Here is an 18,737-nt window from a genome sequence, read left to right as displayed (position 1 = left end):
AGTATACACCAGAGTGTAAAACATTCACCAGAAATCCAGGTCTGTGGTTTTGTATGGCAGTGGATGTTTTTGATCTTTCATAAGCAGTTCTGTTACCTTTGCCATGTGGGCTGGCAAATTGCCGTTTCTTTTGCTACAGGTTTTTGTGACCTTGATTTGTCGCAAGAGGTAACTTGATTAAGGCTGGCTTAACTATGATGCTATGGAGATAATGGTCTAGGCAAGTTGGCTCCACCTGCTGTGGTGTAATTGTTAGATAATCATTGTGTGGGATGAAGAAAATGCAAACCCTTCCTCCTGTATTTTAATATAGCTTCCAATTCAGCCATCACACACGGCAGTGGCCATTTCCCAACTAGGATAACATTTTAAAAATGCAAATTTGTTTTCTTCTTGGCAATACCCAACATTACAGCTGTGGTTGCACCAGATTCCAGGAGTAGGCTTAAATTAGGAAAGAACACTGGCATTAATAGGTAAAACTGATGAATTCATCAGCTTTTGTTTGGTCCATTGATCTTAGCTTAAGGCTTAAACCTGGTGCAGATGTAACACTAAAGGTAAAGGGACCCCTGACTGTTAGGTCCAGTCACGAACGACTCTGGGCTTGCAGTGCTCATCTCGCTTTACTGGCCAAGGGAGCCGGCGTACAGCTTCTGGGTCATGTGGCCAGCATGACTAAGCCGCTTCTGGCGAACCAGACCAGCGCATGGAAACGCCATTTACCTTCCCGCCAGAGCGGTACCTATTTATCTACTTCATTGGCATCATGCAATTTATTTTTATTTTTATTATTATTATTATTGCAAATTGAGGGCAATCCTCAGAACATGCACTCCTTTATCTTCTTTTTTTCCTTTATATAGAGAGAAATCCTTCCTTTGTCTGTTCATGGCTGTATTTGAACCAATATAATTACTGAATACTGGCCATGGTTTCAAGTAGGTTTGCAAATCATGGTTTTGCTGGCATGCATGTAACTCTGAGGTTGCAACCCAGAACCTGCTTACCTGGGAATAAGTTCTATTGTACTAAGTGGAAATTAAATCTTGCTCCATGGAAGAAGGAAGGAAGTGTACATCCCTAAGACTGGCTCCTAATTTGCAATTAGGGATGATGTATCAGATATTTCATCTCAAACCTCAAATTTCAGAAGTAAGCTCTGGAAGACATGAAGGACATAAAAGTTGCCTTATACTTTCGGAGCCAAACTATTGATCCGCCTAGTGCGTATTGTCTCTGATGAACTGGCGGTGAACTAACAGAGGTCTTTCCCAGCCCTGCTACGTGAACTGGAGGGTCCTGGAATCTTCTGCTGTGAAATAGGGAGATGGTGCCTCTGAGGGTGTGCAAATTGCCTTTCCTTCACCAGTGAGTAATTGCTGCCTACTCCTGAATTTGGAGACAAGGCTTCCACATCAGAGTGTGTAAATAAAGAGAAGGCGGGCTGGTGATCTCAGTGTGTTTAGAATTTTTCTTTCAAACATTTAGAAATTCACAGCTAGGAGGAACTGAAGAATAGCCCCTGTGCGTTTTAGTGCAACACTGAGCAGGATAGAGAAGGAAAGATGTGTCAGAAGGATGGTGTCAGAAGGTGCTGAATGGTCCATCTGTGCCATGACAGTGAGAGCAGATTTGGGCTGTAGGATCTGCACAGAAGTCTCTGGCATGAACTAGGTGTTTCCATGATGGTAACTTGTTTTCTTTCGAACAGCAGGTGTTGGGCACATGCTCCTCCATCAGTGCTTTGCTTGCCACCACATTGTCTGATGTGGGAAGGTTTACAAGGGGGCGACCGGAGGGGATGTGTTGCTGTAACAGCCACCAAATAAATGAGGGCTCGGTGTGTGCTGCAGGAAAGGGAAGAAAAAGAAGCAGCAGTACCCAGTAAGATAATTTTCTCAAGAGGCTTCTGCAAATATCCATATAGATTTGTCCTCTTACCTACAGCAGATTTCTGCTTTTTTTAAAGAATGGCTGGCTTGGCTGATAGCATAATGTGCTCACTTTGCTGATAGAAACAGATAGTGTGAGAGCAACTTCTTAAAGTGGCTCTAAGAGGGATACCAAGGCAATCTTCACATGTTGAGTAAGTCATTCTCTCTCTCTCTCTCTCTCTCTCTCTCTCTGCCTTCCATTTTCAGTATCTGTAAAACAGAGACACTAGACAGTCGCCCTCATCTGTAAAATATTTTGAGGTGTCTAAATGAACAGCACTGTGAAGAGCTAGTCATTACTACGACTGGGTTCAGCACAACCAATTCAGTGTGGCTATTTACTTCTGCACATAATAACGTAATCCTTATCCCAATAGTAGAATACTTTCTGTTGGCAGTGGCACGGATCAATTTTGGACCAACTCTTCATTTTATTTTATTTTTGAATTATTTATTTTAGTGATGAGATTTCTGTTTTGAACCACATTTCTTTCCCTAAAAGAACTATGCAACACACTCTTATGTTTACAGGTTGCATGTCTTTCCCATAAATAACAGTGGTTTATTTTCTAGGCTGATAAAAACTCTCTTCACTATCTAATAATTATTACATATCAGAAGCTGGAATCAGGCGTAGGTTCAGCAATAAAGCAATAAAGTACCTGATGTCAGTGAAGTTAACACTTTATTAAAAATCAAAAACAAAACAGCTCAGTCCTAGTGGTCACAGCAACCCCTTCCCAGTGGGTCTTGCCCCAGTGAAGCAGTTGCAAGGACCGAAGGTCCCTGCCTTCCTACCATTGTCTAAGGCTCTTGCCCTAGCCTAGTTCCTTCCCTGGGGAGCCTAAGGCTCCATTGTCCTCTCTCTTGTTGCTCTGCCCCTTTTCATTTCTCTGTGTGTTCTGGGAGTCTGGGGGAAGGGGAGCTAGTTCAAGCAGGAGGGGGGGACCCCTTGGATTATTCAGAAGCCTTATCTGCCTCCTGCCCCTAATTCTGACTGCCTTCTGCCACAGCCTCTTCAGCTTCTGACACCTCCTCCTCCCCCCAGTCTTCTCCCTCTTCTCCCTCTGGCCACACATCGTCATCCCACCACCAACCCACCCTTCTTACCCTGCCCCAACGACTGCTTCCCACGTTTCCTCTGAATCCAGCTAGTCCACGACACTACGTATGTAATCCACATTGCCTCCAAGTAGCTCAGGGTGATATATGTGGGGGTTCTCTATTCTTGCTCTCACAGTAACCTTATGTGTTGGGTTCCATTGAGAGACATCAGCCATGTTCAGGCATCTAAACTATAGTTTAGCAAAAGCTGAAGAAGCTTTTCAAAAGAAAGGTTTGAAGCAGTGAAAGACTTGTAAAGAACTCTTGGGGGAGGGGGTTCCAGCAGAAGGGGGCCACCACAGAAAAGCTGCCCCCATGCACTGTCTCCTTATGGATACCTGAAGCGACAGTGAGAAGGGCCTCTGTAGAAAGTCTCAGTTCTTGGGCAAAGTATATTGAAAGCTCCTCCTGCTATAGCTTCCTGTCCCCACACTCTAGGCATTTGTTGACGGTCTCTTAGCACTCCGAAAAGGCTTTTCAGTGCCACAGGTGTCTGGAATGAGGAGGTGGGCACCAGGAATTCCCACTGCATGAGTACTGCATTCGGTACAACCTTGTAACTTGGTACGAACAGGGTTTTAAATAAGATGTCATGAGAATACAGACTGCTAATAGCAGAACCATAAAAGGAGCACATTCAAACAAATAAGATTAACTGTAATAGCAAGATTTCAGTAAGACTTGGCACTATTCTGGGAATAATTGCTGGTTGTCGGGACACATCTGTTTGACCTGAATTCTGCTATTTGCTAATTTTAGCACCGGTTCTGATTATTGGCTTTTTTTTTACTGTTTGTCTGCAGGAAGCAATGCAAGCTTCCAGGGCATATTATTATCACTACAAATCACTTCATAGCTCTCTTAAGGTACACTTTGAAATCTTTCTCATTCTTCCTATCCTGTGAGGAAAAATATCCACATATTCAGTCAAGGTTGTGGTTTGAGGTTTTTTTGTGTTGTTGTTGTTTATAAAAAATATATCATCTGTAAAAGTAGACTTAGGCTGCCATCCAAACCTCCCTTGCAGCAGGCTGTGGGGCAGGGCCAGTCCATCCATGAGGCTAGGTGAAGTGCTCACCTCAGGTGGCAAGATCCACAAAGGCAGCAGAACCTCCAAGTAAGGCACTGCCCACTGCTGCCAAAGGGTCAGTAGCAGCTGCAACACACTTCCTGGATACCAGATCAGCCTCCTCTTCAGCAGCCCCGTCCCCCACCAAAGCTGTCATTCAAATGGTGCCATTCAAATGGTGTGTGTGCCTGCCACATCTTGTGAGACGGACTTAACCTGCCCCCTTCCCCCAATTTTTATTCAAGTTGGAACCCCGGTACACAATTAATGTTTGCCCCCAACTTACATGCGAGCAGGTGTTTTGCATTAAGAAAGAGTGGTTATATTACAAAGCTACTGAGTAAGAAAGAAAAAGGAAATGCAAACTGAACCTACAGTTCGTCATAATGTTTGTTAAATGCACGCCAATAAAACTTCATATATAGAATGCTAAGGTACTGCCTCTTCTAAGTTGCTTGAAAATAACTTTCTCCCCCTGTGCTAAGAAAAGCTACAATCCCCTTTTTCCTCTGAAATCAGGAATGTATAACATCTCAATCCTCTAACTACAATTCAGAATATTATACACTTGAATGATTCCTAACCAACCATGTAAGAGACAGAACAATGTATTATACTTTGAGTTGGATGTGAGAATCTTGTGTCCCTGATTTAGCTGCAGTTTTCTTCCTTACTGTTTCCCCCCACCCCACTTTTTTTTAATAATAATTTAAGTTGTTGCCTTATAGTGTTCACACCTTTGCATTATAGGAAGGTTTCTTTATATAATTTTCTTGTTGGTTTTTCCCAAATATATGAATAAAAGTGTGTCTTTGCTTAGTCTTGAATAAAATTAATTTGGAGGACAATGTTGTGCATTTACAGTGGTACCTCAGGTTAAGTACTTAATTTGTCCCGGAGGTCCATACTTAACCTGAAACTGTTCTTGATCTGAAGCACCACTTTAGCTAATGGGGCTACCTGCTGCTGCCGCGCCGCTGGAGCACAATTTCTGTTCTCATTCTGAAGCAAAGTTCTTAACCTGAAGCACTATTTCTGGGTTAGCAGAGTCTGTAACCTGAAGCGTATGTAACCTGAAGAAGAAGAAGAAGAAGAAGAAGAAGAAGAAGAAGAAGAAGAGTAGTTTGGATTTGATAGCCCGCTTTATCACTACCCGAAGGAGTCTCAAAGCGGCTAACATTCTCCTTTCCCTTCCTCCCCCACAACAAACACTCTGTGAGGTGAGTGGGGCTGAGAGACTTCAGAGAAGTGTGACTAGCCCAAGGTCACCCAGCAGCTGCATGTGGAGGAGCGGAGTCGCGAACCCGGTTCCCCAGATTACGAATCTACTGCTCTTAACCACTACACCACACTGGCTCTGAAGTGTACGTAACCCGAAGTACCACTGTATTGTAAAATTATTGTCGATTCGGAATTAGTAGTGGATAACTAGAATGGTTTTCCGCCACTGATTCCACATCAACAATAGTTTTACAATAAATATACCATGTTGTTCCCCAAATAAATAGTATACAGTGGTACCTCAAGTTACATATGCTTCAGGTTACATACGCTTCAGGTTACAGACTTTGCTAACCCAGAAATATTACCTTGGGTTAAGAACTTTGCTTCAGGATGATAACAGAAATCGTGTGGCGGTGGCGCGGTGGCAGCGGGAGGCCCCATTAGCTAAAGTGGTACTTCAGGTTAAGAACAGTTTCAAGTTAAGAACGGACCTCTGGAACAAATTAAGTACTTAACCCGAGTTACCACTGTAGTAGACCTGTACTTCCAATGCCATTAAATGACAGTGAATTTTGTAGTTCAGTTTTTGTAGACTGTGCAAGGCTAGAATTATGCTAGTTTAGAATTATGTTAAATGGACATTATATCATTACTGTATCTTTATGCACATCATATTCCTATTCAGGCATAAAGTCTTGATCTTCCACCCATAGTAACGCCAAACACTCATGCATTACATCCCTCTTCTTTCAATGCATGTTCCTCTCTTGCTCTGACTGTCAAATAGTGTGTGAGGAGAGGACAAAGAGGCATCCTCTCTGGTAAATTGAAGTGCTGGTGGTCTGACCGGAAGTGACTTTGTGGGGAGAGTGCACTGAGGATGCAGCGCTACCCAGCCCCGCGAGGATAAAGGCAGGACAGGGCAGACAGTGGGTATGAGTCCCAGCTCATACACATAAAGGAAAATGGGAGTGAAAGAGGTGGCAGGAGGGACAGAGAGAGCGCGGTTGGGTAGAAGCCTCTGAGAGAGAATGTTGGTTGGATAGTAGGATGGGAGCCTACTATGAAGGAGAGAGGGAAGACGAGAGAGTAATAGTGGGTGGATTGAAGGGAGGACATCAAGGCAGGGTGAGGGAGCATGAAACTGAGGAGGAAGATCAAGCAGAGAGCCAGGTGGTAAACAGGCAAAAGCCAGGAAAAGTAAAAAAAAGAGATGAGATGGGTTGCAACATTAAGCGGTTTCTTGGGAAATGTAACATTTCATAATAAAACCTTGAGTCACACAGAAGAGTGGCTCACATATAAAACCAATGGGAACATGTGGACGACAACTTAGAAATAATCGTAAATTAATGATGTGGAAAATTAATAGCAGTAAAAGATTTAGAGCTACCTGTTTGGGAAGTGGGTTCCATATCTTAAATACACTTTTTCTTACAAGGTATCCTTAATTATTATTATTATTAATAAACGATACTGTCAGTGCTGTTTTAATTCAGTGCTCATGAAGGGCTTAAAACATCGTTTTAAAATACATTATTAAAATATAACATAGAAATTATGTATTATTTCATTAAGAATATAATATTTTTCTGCATATCGCTATGGGTATAGATAATGTTGCCATAGAGTTTATTAAATACCGTGCGCTGAGAAAGCAGAATGAGCAGGAAAGAGAAAGAAGGGGGTTTGTTGTTTTTTTCTGAGCACTGACTAATTTAAACTTAGTGCAGACAAGACAGAGGTGCTTTTGGTGGGGTTCTGGGGTCTGGGTGAGTCTCCTGAACACATGGGAAAAGCAGGTGGGTGCAAACCCTATATGAAGAAATTTGATCTGAATGCTGCCCTCTTGAGCAGATTTTTAACATGAAAACATTCGCAGTTCCAGATGGTGCCATTTTAAAATTTCAACTTCTTCCACACTATTAAAATGTTTGTTGCGCCCATTGTAATTCCATTGTAAATGCTGAAAATATATTTCTTAAGCATATCCTTTTCTGAAGAAAACACCCTCTCCTTATCTTTTGAGCTCCTGCTGTGCATATGCTGTTCCATGTATACATGTGGCCAACACTTCTTTCAGTATGAACTCGTCCCCCCGCCTTTCTTGTACTCTGCATCCCATTTAATTTTTAAATGACTACCAGAATTAATTTGATTTTCTGCTTCACCTATCTGCTTGGTCCTGATCATTAAGTTCATCAGTAGCACTGCATGTGTCATTTTTGCCCAATGAACAGCAAAGTTTGGGTTTTTTGTTTATTAAGATCCAGTTCTTCAGTCTTCCAGCTGTTAGTGAGTTGGCAGGCCATAACTATTTTTATGATTGCTTATCTTCGGAATCCTGTTTTTTTTTTAAAAAAATGGAACAACTTCACATGTGGCAATTTACTGCACAGAGATAACAGAGGAAAAATGTGAAGTGTAGCATTGGGTGGTTGTTTTGCTATCAGTACATGAGTGAAGAACCCAGTGTGTCCACAGACAGTGAAGCATTCAACGCCTCTTCTCACATTATTTTAAAGAATACTCTTACTAGAAACACACCCATGTTTGTAGCATGAAAGCCTGCAGGGCCATTCTGCAACCCAGCTCTTCCTAGGGTTTTAGAACACTTATCCTTCCTTGATCAGTACGTACATAAAGTCCCACACAATGTTTGCACAGTGTGAAGCCATTTGCAAGAGTACTGCCATTATTATCAAAACTAACATGGCAATAAATCTACAAACTGTCCTTGGGGCCATACCTGTAGCTGTGGAAATGCAAAGCACTGGTGATGTACCATGCATGGCTCGAATCAAGTCAGCTGGTGGGGAGCAGTGGCTGAGCTCCAGCACAGCTGTGGTGGGTCAGGGGTGGCGTTCTGTCTTCGGCACTTCCTCTTCCGGCCACACAGACTGCTGGGGCATCGCCCACGATCACAGCCAATCGTAGGTGAGCTAGGGGGTGTGGTTTGGGAGCAGACCAGGGGGAAAACTTCTTCCTTGGCTATAAAAGCTAGTCACATTCAGCCTCATTCGTCACCGATTCCTACCCTCCCTATATGGATGGGCTGCCCGAGGTTAAGTGGGAAGGCAATGCAGAGCACCTTGCTATGGAAATCTTCAGTCGCTGTATTTGGGGCCAGGGAGGAATTTGTCTTCAGACTAATTGACCATTTCTGAAGAGTTTCCTACCTCATAGCAATTGTCACAAGTTTATGGAGGATAAAGCACTGGGTTGGATCCTTAGTCTAAGTGGACGGGAGGTCCAATGGATCAGGGGATCCCCTTAAAGGGGTCCAGGGAGAGGTGCTTCCATCCAGAAACGCAGGTGGGGCCTAATGGTCCATAGCACCCCCAAAATGGTGGTCTTGGAAGAGAGTCACCCCAGTCTGATGTACGTCATAGGGTATCCTTAACCTTGGTTAACCCTGCCAAAATAATCAACCAGCAGATGGGGTACATGATTCGAGATACACACCCAGTGCCTTCACCATACCCTGCTAACATCTGTAATCAATAAAGTTGTGGCCTGTTTAAATCCCCATTGGTGGTCCTGCGTTTATTGTAACCATATCATGCTTTGGCACCATTGTCTGCAGCTCCGCTGTGCCTGGGCCTGCAAATGGCTTGACTCATTTCTAAACCGTACGCACATACCTCCCCATTACACAGTCATTTCCAGTTCCCTGGATCTCTAGCTGTCACATGGTAGTTATGTACCAGCAGGAGAAATCCTTTCTGTATGCATGAAGCCTAAGAGGTCAATAGGCAATGCCTGCAGAAACCACTGGTGCAATCGTGGGAGCCCGTGGCCCTCAAGATATTGTTGGACTAAAACTCCCTTCACCCACAGCATGACTTTTCTCCCTTTCAGGACCCTAACTCAGTGAACTTCGTATTAAGAGAGAACTGTATAAAAATATCCGTGCATTTAACACTTTATAAAGTTGAAAACAGTACGGGTTGGTACTGTGCCAAAACCAAAGCAGACTTTTCCCATGTGTGGTGAAGGTGTTGCAGACCTCAGACATTTTGGAAAATGGTTTTTCAAGCAACATTGACCTTTACTGGAAGGATGATTTACATACCAAACTTGATTTGAGAAGCTGGGGGAAAAATTTGGTCGGATTTTTCTTTTCATTCTATTTTAGCTCATATACAGGAAGCCACTTTAAAAGCACTAATTAGATGGCACCTTACTCTGATCAGATCTTTCTGTATAAATCCAGAGTTCCCTTCTCAGTATTGGTGCTGTAAAAGCTCATATTTCCACTCATGGCGGACCTGTCCACCAGTCACAGAGTTTTGAAGAAATGCCATCATCATTGGGTCTGCTGGTTGCTTGGGGTGGACCGAATGAATGAATGAATGCTGTCCATGATAAAACTCTGATCGAACATCTGCTAGCTGCAGCACAAATGCTTATATCACAACTTTGGAAATATTTGGACAGAATTAGCAAAGGGGTCTGGTACAGACAGGTGTAGCTTTTATTGGTAATGGAAAAGTTAACATGCAAAATATGGTTAGGACAGAGCCAAATGGAAAAAAGTCATTTTTAAATGTTTGGCAAAGCTGTGTATAAATGATGTAAACAAATAATATCCAAACTGTCCCAGCTAGATAGGCCAATATTTATAATGCTTAATGTATTTTGGGTGATGGGTATCGGTATTCTTTTTCTAGTTTTAAATGGTGTTTTAGACTCGGGTTTTTGTATGCACCAACTTTAGATGGTGTTTTAGACTCGGTTTTTTGTATGCACTTGCGTAAGGACAGGAAAAAAAGAAATATATTCCTTTATAACATTTTACTGGGTGCTTCCTGTTCCATCAATTGCAGATAATAACTGTGTTGGTTTCCTCTTTCTTTCTTTCCTCCTATCCTTTCTCACTTTAGAGAAATTTTTTATTCACTTCTTTTAGGTATTTATTTATTTATGAATCCCACCCGCTTTTCATTATTTGTATTGAATAATTCAGAGAAATTAATTGTGCAAAACCACTAATGTTAATGTAACTACGATCTTGCTCAGTGTAACAGTGGGGCTGAACAAATTTTTGGTCATCACTGGAAATGTAAGGAGATACCTTCAAAACAAGACTGACTGAACAGTTTGTGGGAGGTTTTTAATTAGTCAAATCGACAGCATTCCATAAATCTCCAAATGAACATGTTAATGAAATATGGAGCCAAGGATTCGTTTTTATAAAGAACTAATTCCCCATTCACACTATACATTTAAAGCAGTATCATACCACTTTCAACAGTCATGGCTTTTCCCCAAAGAATGCTGGCAAATGCAATTTGTTAAAGGGGCAGAGGCTTCTGGGGTGACCCCCTATTCTCTTCACAGAGCTGCAATTCCCAAGTAACAGTCTATCCCTCTTCCCACAAATCTCTGGGAATTTTTAGAAGGATCTGGCAACTTCTGTTTCAGTGTATCTGAAGAAGTGTGCTTGCACACGAAAGCTCATACCAAGAACTAACTTAGTTGGTCTTTAAGGTGCTACTGGAAGGAATTTTTTTGCTTTGACTATGGCAGACCAACACGGCTACCTATCTGTAACTGGGAATTTTTAGTTCTGTGAAGGGAATCTATGGGGGCTTTTTTGCTTACCAGACAGAAAAATCCTCCCAGCACAAACTTTTTTGGGTGGGTAGGTGTTCCCTCAACAAACACCCCAGCCAATTTTGATAGGCACATGGGAGGAGTAATTGCAGTAATTGAAGCCCTTCTGCTAGCTGGACTGGTTAGTTGAATCCCACCCAAGGTATTGATGTGTGGTTTTCTGGGGGGGGGGGGCACAGTAACAACTTTAGTCTGTAAGATCCAGACCGATGGTGTGTAAAATATTTATTTGGCTGCTATTTACAGTTCAGGGATGATAATGCCACTGGCTTATTGGCTAAGAGACAATTTTTAAAACCAGCTGAACCTGACTTAGATTTGATGTCATAGTTTGCTGGGATGTTAATAGCTGTTAATACTGCACTACTGCCTTTATACAGAAGCTTGGTTGGATTCCCCCCTCCCCAGCTCTATGGTATACATTTTGGTTCCCTCTGTTTAGAATTTGCTAGCTGGAATATGACTTCTTTATCAGAAATCACCTGGGTAACTATTTTGAGAGCAAGCTTGTTGGCGACTGCAGTATTAGTCAATTATTGGGAAAGTGAGGCAAGGACACTGGGGGTGACATCCATTTCTGCTGTTGATCCTAGTGAAAAGCAACATCAGCCTGATGAATAATGACAAAGTGGGGTTGCCTCAGGGTTCTTTCCCGGGCCCAGTGTTGTTTAACATCTTCATTAACTGACTTGGAGTGGAGAGGATGCTCTTCAGATTTGCAGATGTCACCAAATTGAGTAGAGCAGCGTATACCTTCAGAGACAGAAACAGGATCCAATATTATCTTGGCAGAACGAAGAACTGGGCCCAAACTAACAAAACGAACACCAGCAGAGATAAATGTGAAGTTCTGCATTTAGACAGGAAACAGCAGATGCCCAAATATACAATGGATGGCTCCTGGCTGGAGAGCAGTACATTTGACAGTGATATCAGGGTTTTAGTAGACCATGAGCTAAACACGAGTCACCTGTGCACTGTGGCAGTTTTAAAGGATAGTGCAATTCTGGGTTAGATGTATGGCATCTAGCTCAGAAGAAGTAATGGTACCTCTCCCTTCTGGTTTCATCAGACTTCAGCTCTGTGTTTCTATAAACCAGAATATGACTTCAAACAATACTTGAAAAGTCCACAGCTCAGAATTTTAAGGCCAGCATAGTCTCATTCATTTGATAAAGCAGAAGATGGATAGTCTCTTTTAGGGATGCAGCAGGGGTGGGTTTCCTTCATCAGCAAGGGATTGGACTTGATTACATTTCAGCTTCCTTACAACACTATTATTTTATGACTTAATGGAATAAGAATTTCAATAGTCACTTTTGTAAGCTCATTAGTGACAGCTCTCAATATTTCCACATCTCTCTCTTGTAGCCATCTTTAAAGCAAAGGTTTATGTTGGGAGAACTAGCATTTAAACAACCAATTGCATCAAAACAGGTCCCCTCCCCCTTTGATCATATGCTCACAGGTGGTCTGGCAGACGGTGCAATAACATGTGTTTGTTTTCCTGAACAGTGTTTACGGCTGTCCTTTGGCAAAAAAAAGAAAGACGCAAGAGAAGCAACCCCAAGAACCGGCTCCTAAAAGAAAATCATTTGTAGTTAAAACGGACAACTCTTCAGTAGATGAATGCTATGAAACAGATGGAACTGAGGAAATGGATGATAAGGAAGAGGAAGAAGAGGAGGAGGAAGAGGAATATTCTGATGATAATGAGGAGCAAGTTGATGATGACGAGGAGGATGAGGATGAAGAAGTAGATCGGGATGAGGAGGAGGTTGAAGAGGAGGAGGAGGAGGAAGAGGAGGAGGAAGAGGAAGCAGACGAAGCAGAGGACGATGAAGAGGAGGAGGAAGAAGAAGAGGAAGAAGAGGAAGAAGAAAGTGGTAATGCATAGATAAACACCATGCACATTTTGGGTTAATCTTCCAGTGTGGTATTATAATAATAATAATAATAATAATAATAATAATAATAATAATAATAATTTTTTATTTATACCCCACCCTCCCCAGCCAAGGCCGGGCTCAGAGCGGCTTACAAGCAATAATAAAAACAAGTTATGGGATTTAGCAGTACATCTTTCTTTAAGGCTAATACTAGTCACTCTGCTTCTGTCTCTGTGCTACATGCTGACAAATGTCCTCACTGTGTTCTCTTAACAATCATTTTCAGATGACCGTTCTACAAATAGCTCTTGAAACAGCTAGCAGTCCCATTTTCGAAATGTGTAGCTTAGACTCCTGCATGCCCAAAATTCTTGCAGAGAAGTGTGGCTGTATTGATGCCATGAGACCAGCCAAAGAACTTGGGAAGCAAATGGTTATGTTTGCACATATCTGTGTCGGGAAAATTCCATGTTTGTTTGCTGTACTTGTCTCCTTCATAGTAATCGTTTGCTTCTCATATAGATATGGCCACATGTTTGCAGGTGTTCTTGGCAATGCAATATGGGCATCTTCCCTTTCGAAAATTTGAAACTACACCTTTTTTTAGGCAAGGAACAAGTGGTACCTACTTTGGTTCTTTGAGACTTGGATGTTGTGTACTTTAGCTGATTTTATTAAAACTATGGAGACTGGCAGACTTACATAGGTATCCCTGTTAAAAGCATTATATGTATACACCGTTCAACAAGTTAGGAGACACTCATTGGACGTCCAGTTAATATATTGCTAATATGATTAAACCAATATGTTCAAGTTCTGTGGACTCTTAAAATAATTGGTGTTATTTTAAACACTAGTTTCCAATTGTTTAACTTCAGTAGTTAATCAGTAATCAGATCATACCTTAATGCCATGAAAATGAATATTCACACAGTAATAATAAAAATAATAATAATGAGCCATCTAAAAAGTATTTTGTTCCCATTTCCAGGGAAGATGTTTTTGGTTGGGTAGAATCACATTTCTAATCATCAATCAATAAGAATATAAGAAAAATATTCTCTTTTTTTGATAATAAGTTTCAGCACTCCTCAGCTGGATTCCTCTTAGGAGCCAGGTATCAAAGTTGTCTGATTTCTGTTTCAGAATTATCTTAGGTAAGAAGTAGAAAGTGGCTTAAAAGTACTCATTTAAAAGAGACTGGAAAGGTGTGCCTCATATGGTTCCTTTTCTGAATTCTACCAAATTCTCAGAGAAGGAAAACATGCAAGTTTTGCAAGAGAGCAATTTAGGGACAAAGCATCTTTTCATATTCTGCTAATTTGGAATTTGAACAAATGGAAGGTTTGTAATCATTAATTACAACTAAGTTAAGAAGGCCAATTGTACAGACAGGAGAATTTCTGGAGGACAACAAACCTTATAATAATTTGGAACTATGCATAATTATTAGTGAGTAAGCACTATTGGACAGAAATGTAGCTTATTTCTGAGTATACATGCATAGGATTGGACTGTTTGATAGCAAAGAATGCATCTATGCTATCCAAAATAATGAGAATAAACAAACTTACTTAGAATTTAGACAACCTTGTGAAATAAATTGATTGCTACTGATATATTATGGAACACACTACTTTTACTGATTCCCTACACAGCTACATGGTCAGGTGACCTGAATCAGTAGCCAATAACTGCTACTGCTTTCTGGATATTTGTTTTGTGCACAGCTAGTTCCTATTAGAAACAGGAACTGGAGTGTATAATGATAGAGGAGTACACTGCCTCTAGTCATAAGAAATAACCTTTTGATTCCTGATTCTGGCAAAAACAATACTTGACAAAGGTAGAAATGCAGGAAAGGGGTTTATATAGTACTATAGAAATATAATTATATCACTGTGTTCTTTGAAACTTCGCATATAACCAGACAACACACTTGTTGCTTGTTAGTGCACAAGGGTATCATGAAACAAATAACTGAATATAACACAAACTTTTGTTTCTTGAAGAAATGTGAAGGGTTTGCTAGTTTAATTTAAGATGGTGTATTAACGAAGCAGGTCAGGAGAAATGTATTTCACCCCCTAAATTCAAGTCTGTGTCGATATAGACATAACACTCCAGATTTGTCAAGCGTGGTTAAGAGAGCGAGATTGGGTTTTGTGGAATTGTATAGGTTTATTCCCACCACCCACTGGTTTTCACTGGTTTATTCCCACCACCAACTGGTTTTCATTGTGGTTAGGGCTGAAGCAACATTTAGATCTGATTAGTGGGTCTTCCTTAGCACTGAAGGTGGTTAAGACCAACAAAAGTAGAGATAATTAGTACAAGAGAGAGAAGAGACAGTGTGGAGAACTCTCAATCTCTAAACCATAGTTAAGAGACTAGGTGTCTTACCTCTGCGCCAGCACTAATATATCATTTTTTCACCTCCTGTGGACAGCACAGGCAACTTGAGCTCCCTTAAGGTGAATATTTGAGATTGTGCTTTAAGAAAGCTGCAGCTCATTAGCACAAGTTTTTTCTCAGACCCTAAGATCAAGGGAGTTAACAAATTCCATTCTGGATAATGTTACAGACTTCCTTTGCTTAAAGTTCCACCAAAGGGGTTATAGCCAAATAAACAGACTCCTATAAGAAATAATACGTCAAAGAAGCCCTGTGTGTGCAGCTAAGCCCTTCTGCGTGCTTACTGAGGCTTGCCTTATTTCCTGAAACATCAATGGCTGCTCCAGAGTGACAATTTCCCCTAATTTTGGGAACAAGGAGCACAGAGGGTTATGTTCTGGAAAGAGGCCTGAGACGTTTTGGAAGGTGCTTGAGCATTCTGGGCATAGTCTTTTGCAGTGCTATTTTTATAGAAAAAGATGTGCCAGAGCTCACCATGAACACCTCCCTCATTCTCTTAGAATGGCAATGGCGCCCATCTGAGAGGTGTCAGAACTGAGTTCCAGCAATTTCTGACTGAAAAAAAGCCCTGGTCCTTTGGAATCTTGATTTCTGTGACCTTCTAGGTTCATTCTCTGAGTAGACAGAAATTAATCTAATTTCAGTGGATTTACATTAGTGCACCTGAATTTTCATAAGGTTTTGTAGGATTTTAGAAGCATAGATCCTGAGGTATATAAATAAGATAGATATTTCAAAAGCAGTTAGGCTCTTATGAAATTCCACTCCTGGTCTTTGATTAAATATACAAAGCATACTAAAGCAACACTCTTACAAATCTCAAAATACCAATTAAAGAGAACCAAAGACTTCCACCTCAGCAATAAGATGTACCCCTAAAATTCCTTTTCAACAGTTTAAAGACCTTCTTTAGTATATTATTAAGTATATTGAGTCTCCTTTATTGAATATATACCTTGTCTTCAAAAAGTTCTGTTACACCCTCGAAAGGCCATAACTGCTTTACCCTAGTCATTAAAAGAATGGCTAATCTTTCAAATTTCCTTTGCATCTCACCCCTTTCCCCAAAAGAAATAATGAGCCCCCCCCTTGAAATCACCTATCCCATAAATCCTATGTAACATGGCAGAATGAGTCATTGTTTGGGGGAGGGGACTCTTCTAGGATTGCCGTCCTCTGTGGTGGTTATTGCTTAATTAGTATTAATGTCCCGTTTAATTTGTGAGGCCAAACTTAAGTGACCTGTTTCTCCTCCTTCTGAGAGGAGATCACATCAGGTGGTAGATGGTTCCCAAAGACTGTTTCACAAAGCTTTTCTATTATAGAAAGAAATCTCCGGTGGAGGAGCTCCAGGAACAGATGTTCCAAGGCACCATTTAGCCTATATCATATGAAGACATTCAAGATGGCTTGTGCTCCAGGTATTTCATAAACCCCTTAGGGTCAGGAAGAATCAGGTTGATTCTAGAACTCCCAGGAGAGTCAATACAAATGATGGAAACACTCACCCATTTCTTACAATTATGCTATACAAATCTATATTTATGTTTCCTTAAAGGGGTATGGGTTAGATCTGGTTTAGATTTGGAAGACTTTCCCCCCATATCTTTAGAAATCTTGCACACGTTAATATTTCCCTGCCCCTCCCAACTCACATTATTGTGAAAATGTGACATATTTAATGAGATACAGGATGGATATTATCACTAGGGGTGCCACTTTATTTATTCTGAATAACTCATCATATTAGTGGGGGAAACTAAGTAGCACATGAAGGGATTTCAGTGCAACCGCAGCATAATCATGTTATCTAGTGACATGGTTCTAATATAAAATAAGGAAATGAAAAAATAGGTCAATAAAGTTGAATGTTTGTTGTGGCATTTTATTCTAGTTTTCAAATCAGGCATAGCTTAGAAAAATAACACTATTATGTATTACATTTGTACAAAAACAATTCACCCTTATTCTTTTGCTGTTGTTATTGTCATTGTTTAAAAACATGTGTATATTGTTGCTCTTTGATGACCCTAAAAGTCTTACCCCTCCCTTCAGTTCATATATATATATATATATATATATATATATATATCTAAAGATAGGATTTATCAAAACTTGTTCATATGCACATCTGCCTTCACAAACTATCCATAAACATTTTGGACAGAACTCCGGTAGAAGTGTGGATATGCCATCAAAATATTATGAACTTGCCCCCCTACGTAAAACAGTAAGGCAGCAGTAAGGCTCACAGGAAGGAGTTTATTAACTTTCATATGGAGATAGGGTGGAGATTACTTAGAATGGGCACACTGCCTGGTTCCCTTTTGTCTGTACAGAATTACTGCCCAGTGTTCACATTTATTTTGCAAATACATTATGGCAGAAATAAGTGATGCAGGGATGCATTTATCCCCATAGCAAGCATCTTGAAAGAGACAGCTGATTTAAACAAATATTGCTACATGTATATCAACCTCAGTCTTTGTTTCCTTCTTTAAAGATGAGCTGCTGAACCTCAAGGAATCCCTTTTCTTGAGCTAGGCCAGGAATTCCCTGCCACAAGATGGGTGGATGGGCATTAGTTTAGGTGGCTTTCAGGAGACTGGCAAAATAATGGAAAATAATTCTATCAGTGACTACTAGTTGTGATGACTATGTGCCTCCAGATGTTACTGGACTAACTCTAATCAGCTCCAGTCAGCATTGCTCAATAGTCGGGGATGACAGACATTGCAGCAACATCTGGAGGGTCAAATGTTCCCTGCATCTGCATCTGGTAAAGAAGGACTTTATTTTGATTGCTGTGAATGTCCCATCAGTTCCATTGGATACCCAAGAGTCCTGGTATTATAGGACTGGGGAAAATATTTAGTAACTTTCTCCACATCACAAATGAGCGTCGGTCCTAAGAAAAAGTTGGTCCTTTTCAGGTCCTAAGAGCTGAAAAGCAATCCATTGTAGAGGGTGTGGGGGAGAACTTGGCCTACAATCCTTAAATCTGCCCTCAGAGTGACCTCTCTTCCACTCAAAGGAAGTAAGAAAGTCGCTGCTCAGGCGTGAATCAAGAATCACTCAGTTTTAAGTTTGTCTCTGTGATGAGCCTACATTTACTTTCAGCCCTTGCTTCAGTGTCTGCAATATGAGGGTAGTAGCACTGGGCTACCTTACAGGGCTCTTGTAAAGACTGTAAGAAGATAAGTGCTTTAAAATTCAAGCGCTCTATATAAGTGGTGATGGTTGTAATGGCACAAGCCAACAAACACCACTGTCCTTATCTCCTAATTGTCAAGGAATGATTAGTAAGGTGATTTGGTTTTTTGGGGGTCTACCATGGAGTGCCAATTATAGTGTGTAAAGGGAACAAAATTGCCACAAGGTGGTTGGTCGGATAGTAAGGTTCTGTTTAAATCTGCTCATGAGAAATGTTGGGCTGATTTCACAACTTACATATTATAAATGAGCTGTGCAGCTGGGGAC

The 18,737-nt window shown here is 41.0% G+C and overlaps 2 protein-coding genes across 18 annotated transcripts in view; one reads left to right on the top strand and one right to left on the bottom strand.

Annotated features, from left to right (window-relative positions):
- The window catches only part of TRAPPC12 (trafficking protein particle complex subunit 12), a 651,202-nt gene that overhangs the window by 528,220 nt on the left and 104,245 nt on the right, over nucleotides 1-18,737 (bottom strand). The gene's annotated exons all lie outside the window — the stretch shown is intronic.
- The window catches only part of MYT1L (myelin transcription factor 1 like), a 282,484-nt gene that overhangs the window by 179,694 nt on the left and 84,053 nt on the right, over nucleotides 1-18,737 (top strand). For 12 of the 17 annotated variants that reach the window (XM_080998943.1, XM_080998953.1, XM_080998944.1 and 9 more), the window contains 2 exons: nucleotides 12,469-12,839; nucleotides 16,583-16,678. In XM_080998943.1, the coding sequence (XP_080855069.1) occupies nucleotides 12,469-12,839; nucleotides 16,583-16,678 (467 nt within the window). The remainder of the gene's footprint in view (nucleotides 1-12,468; nucleotides 12,840-16,582; nucleotides 16,679-18,737) is intronic. The other 5 variants (XM_080998949.1, XM_080998958.1, XM_080998947.1 and 2 more) reach the window with 1 other exon arrangement.

The sequence above is a fragment of the Podarcis pityusensis genome (genome assembly GCF_964106645.2).
Source record: "Podarcis pityusensis genome assembly, chromosome: 3".
In the NCBI taxonomy this organism is placed as follows: domain Eukaryota; kingdom Metazoa; phylum Chordata; class Lepidosauria; order Squamata; family Lacertidae; genus Podarcis; species Podarcis pityusensis.
Note: the sequence above shows the minus strand (reverse complement) of the source record. Positions and strands in the feature narration are given on the sequence as shown.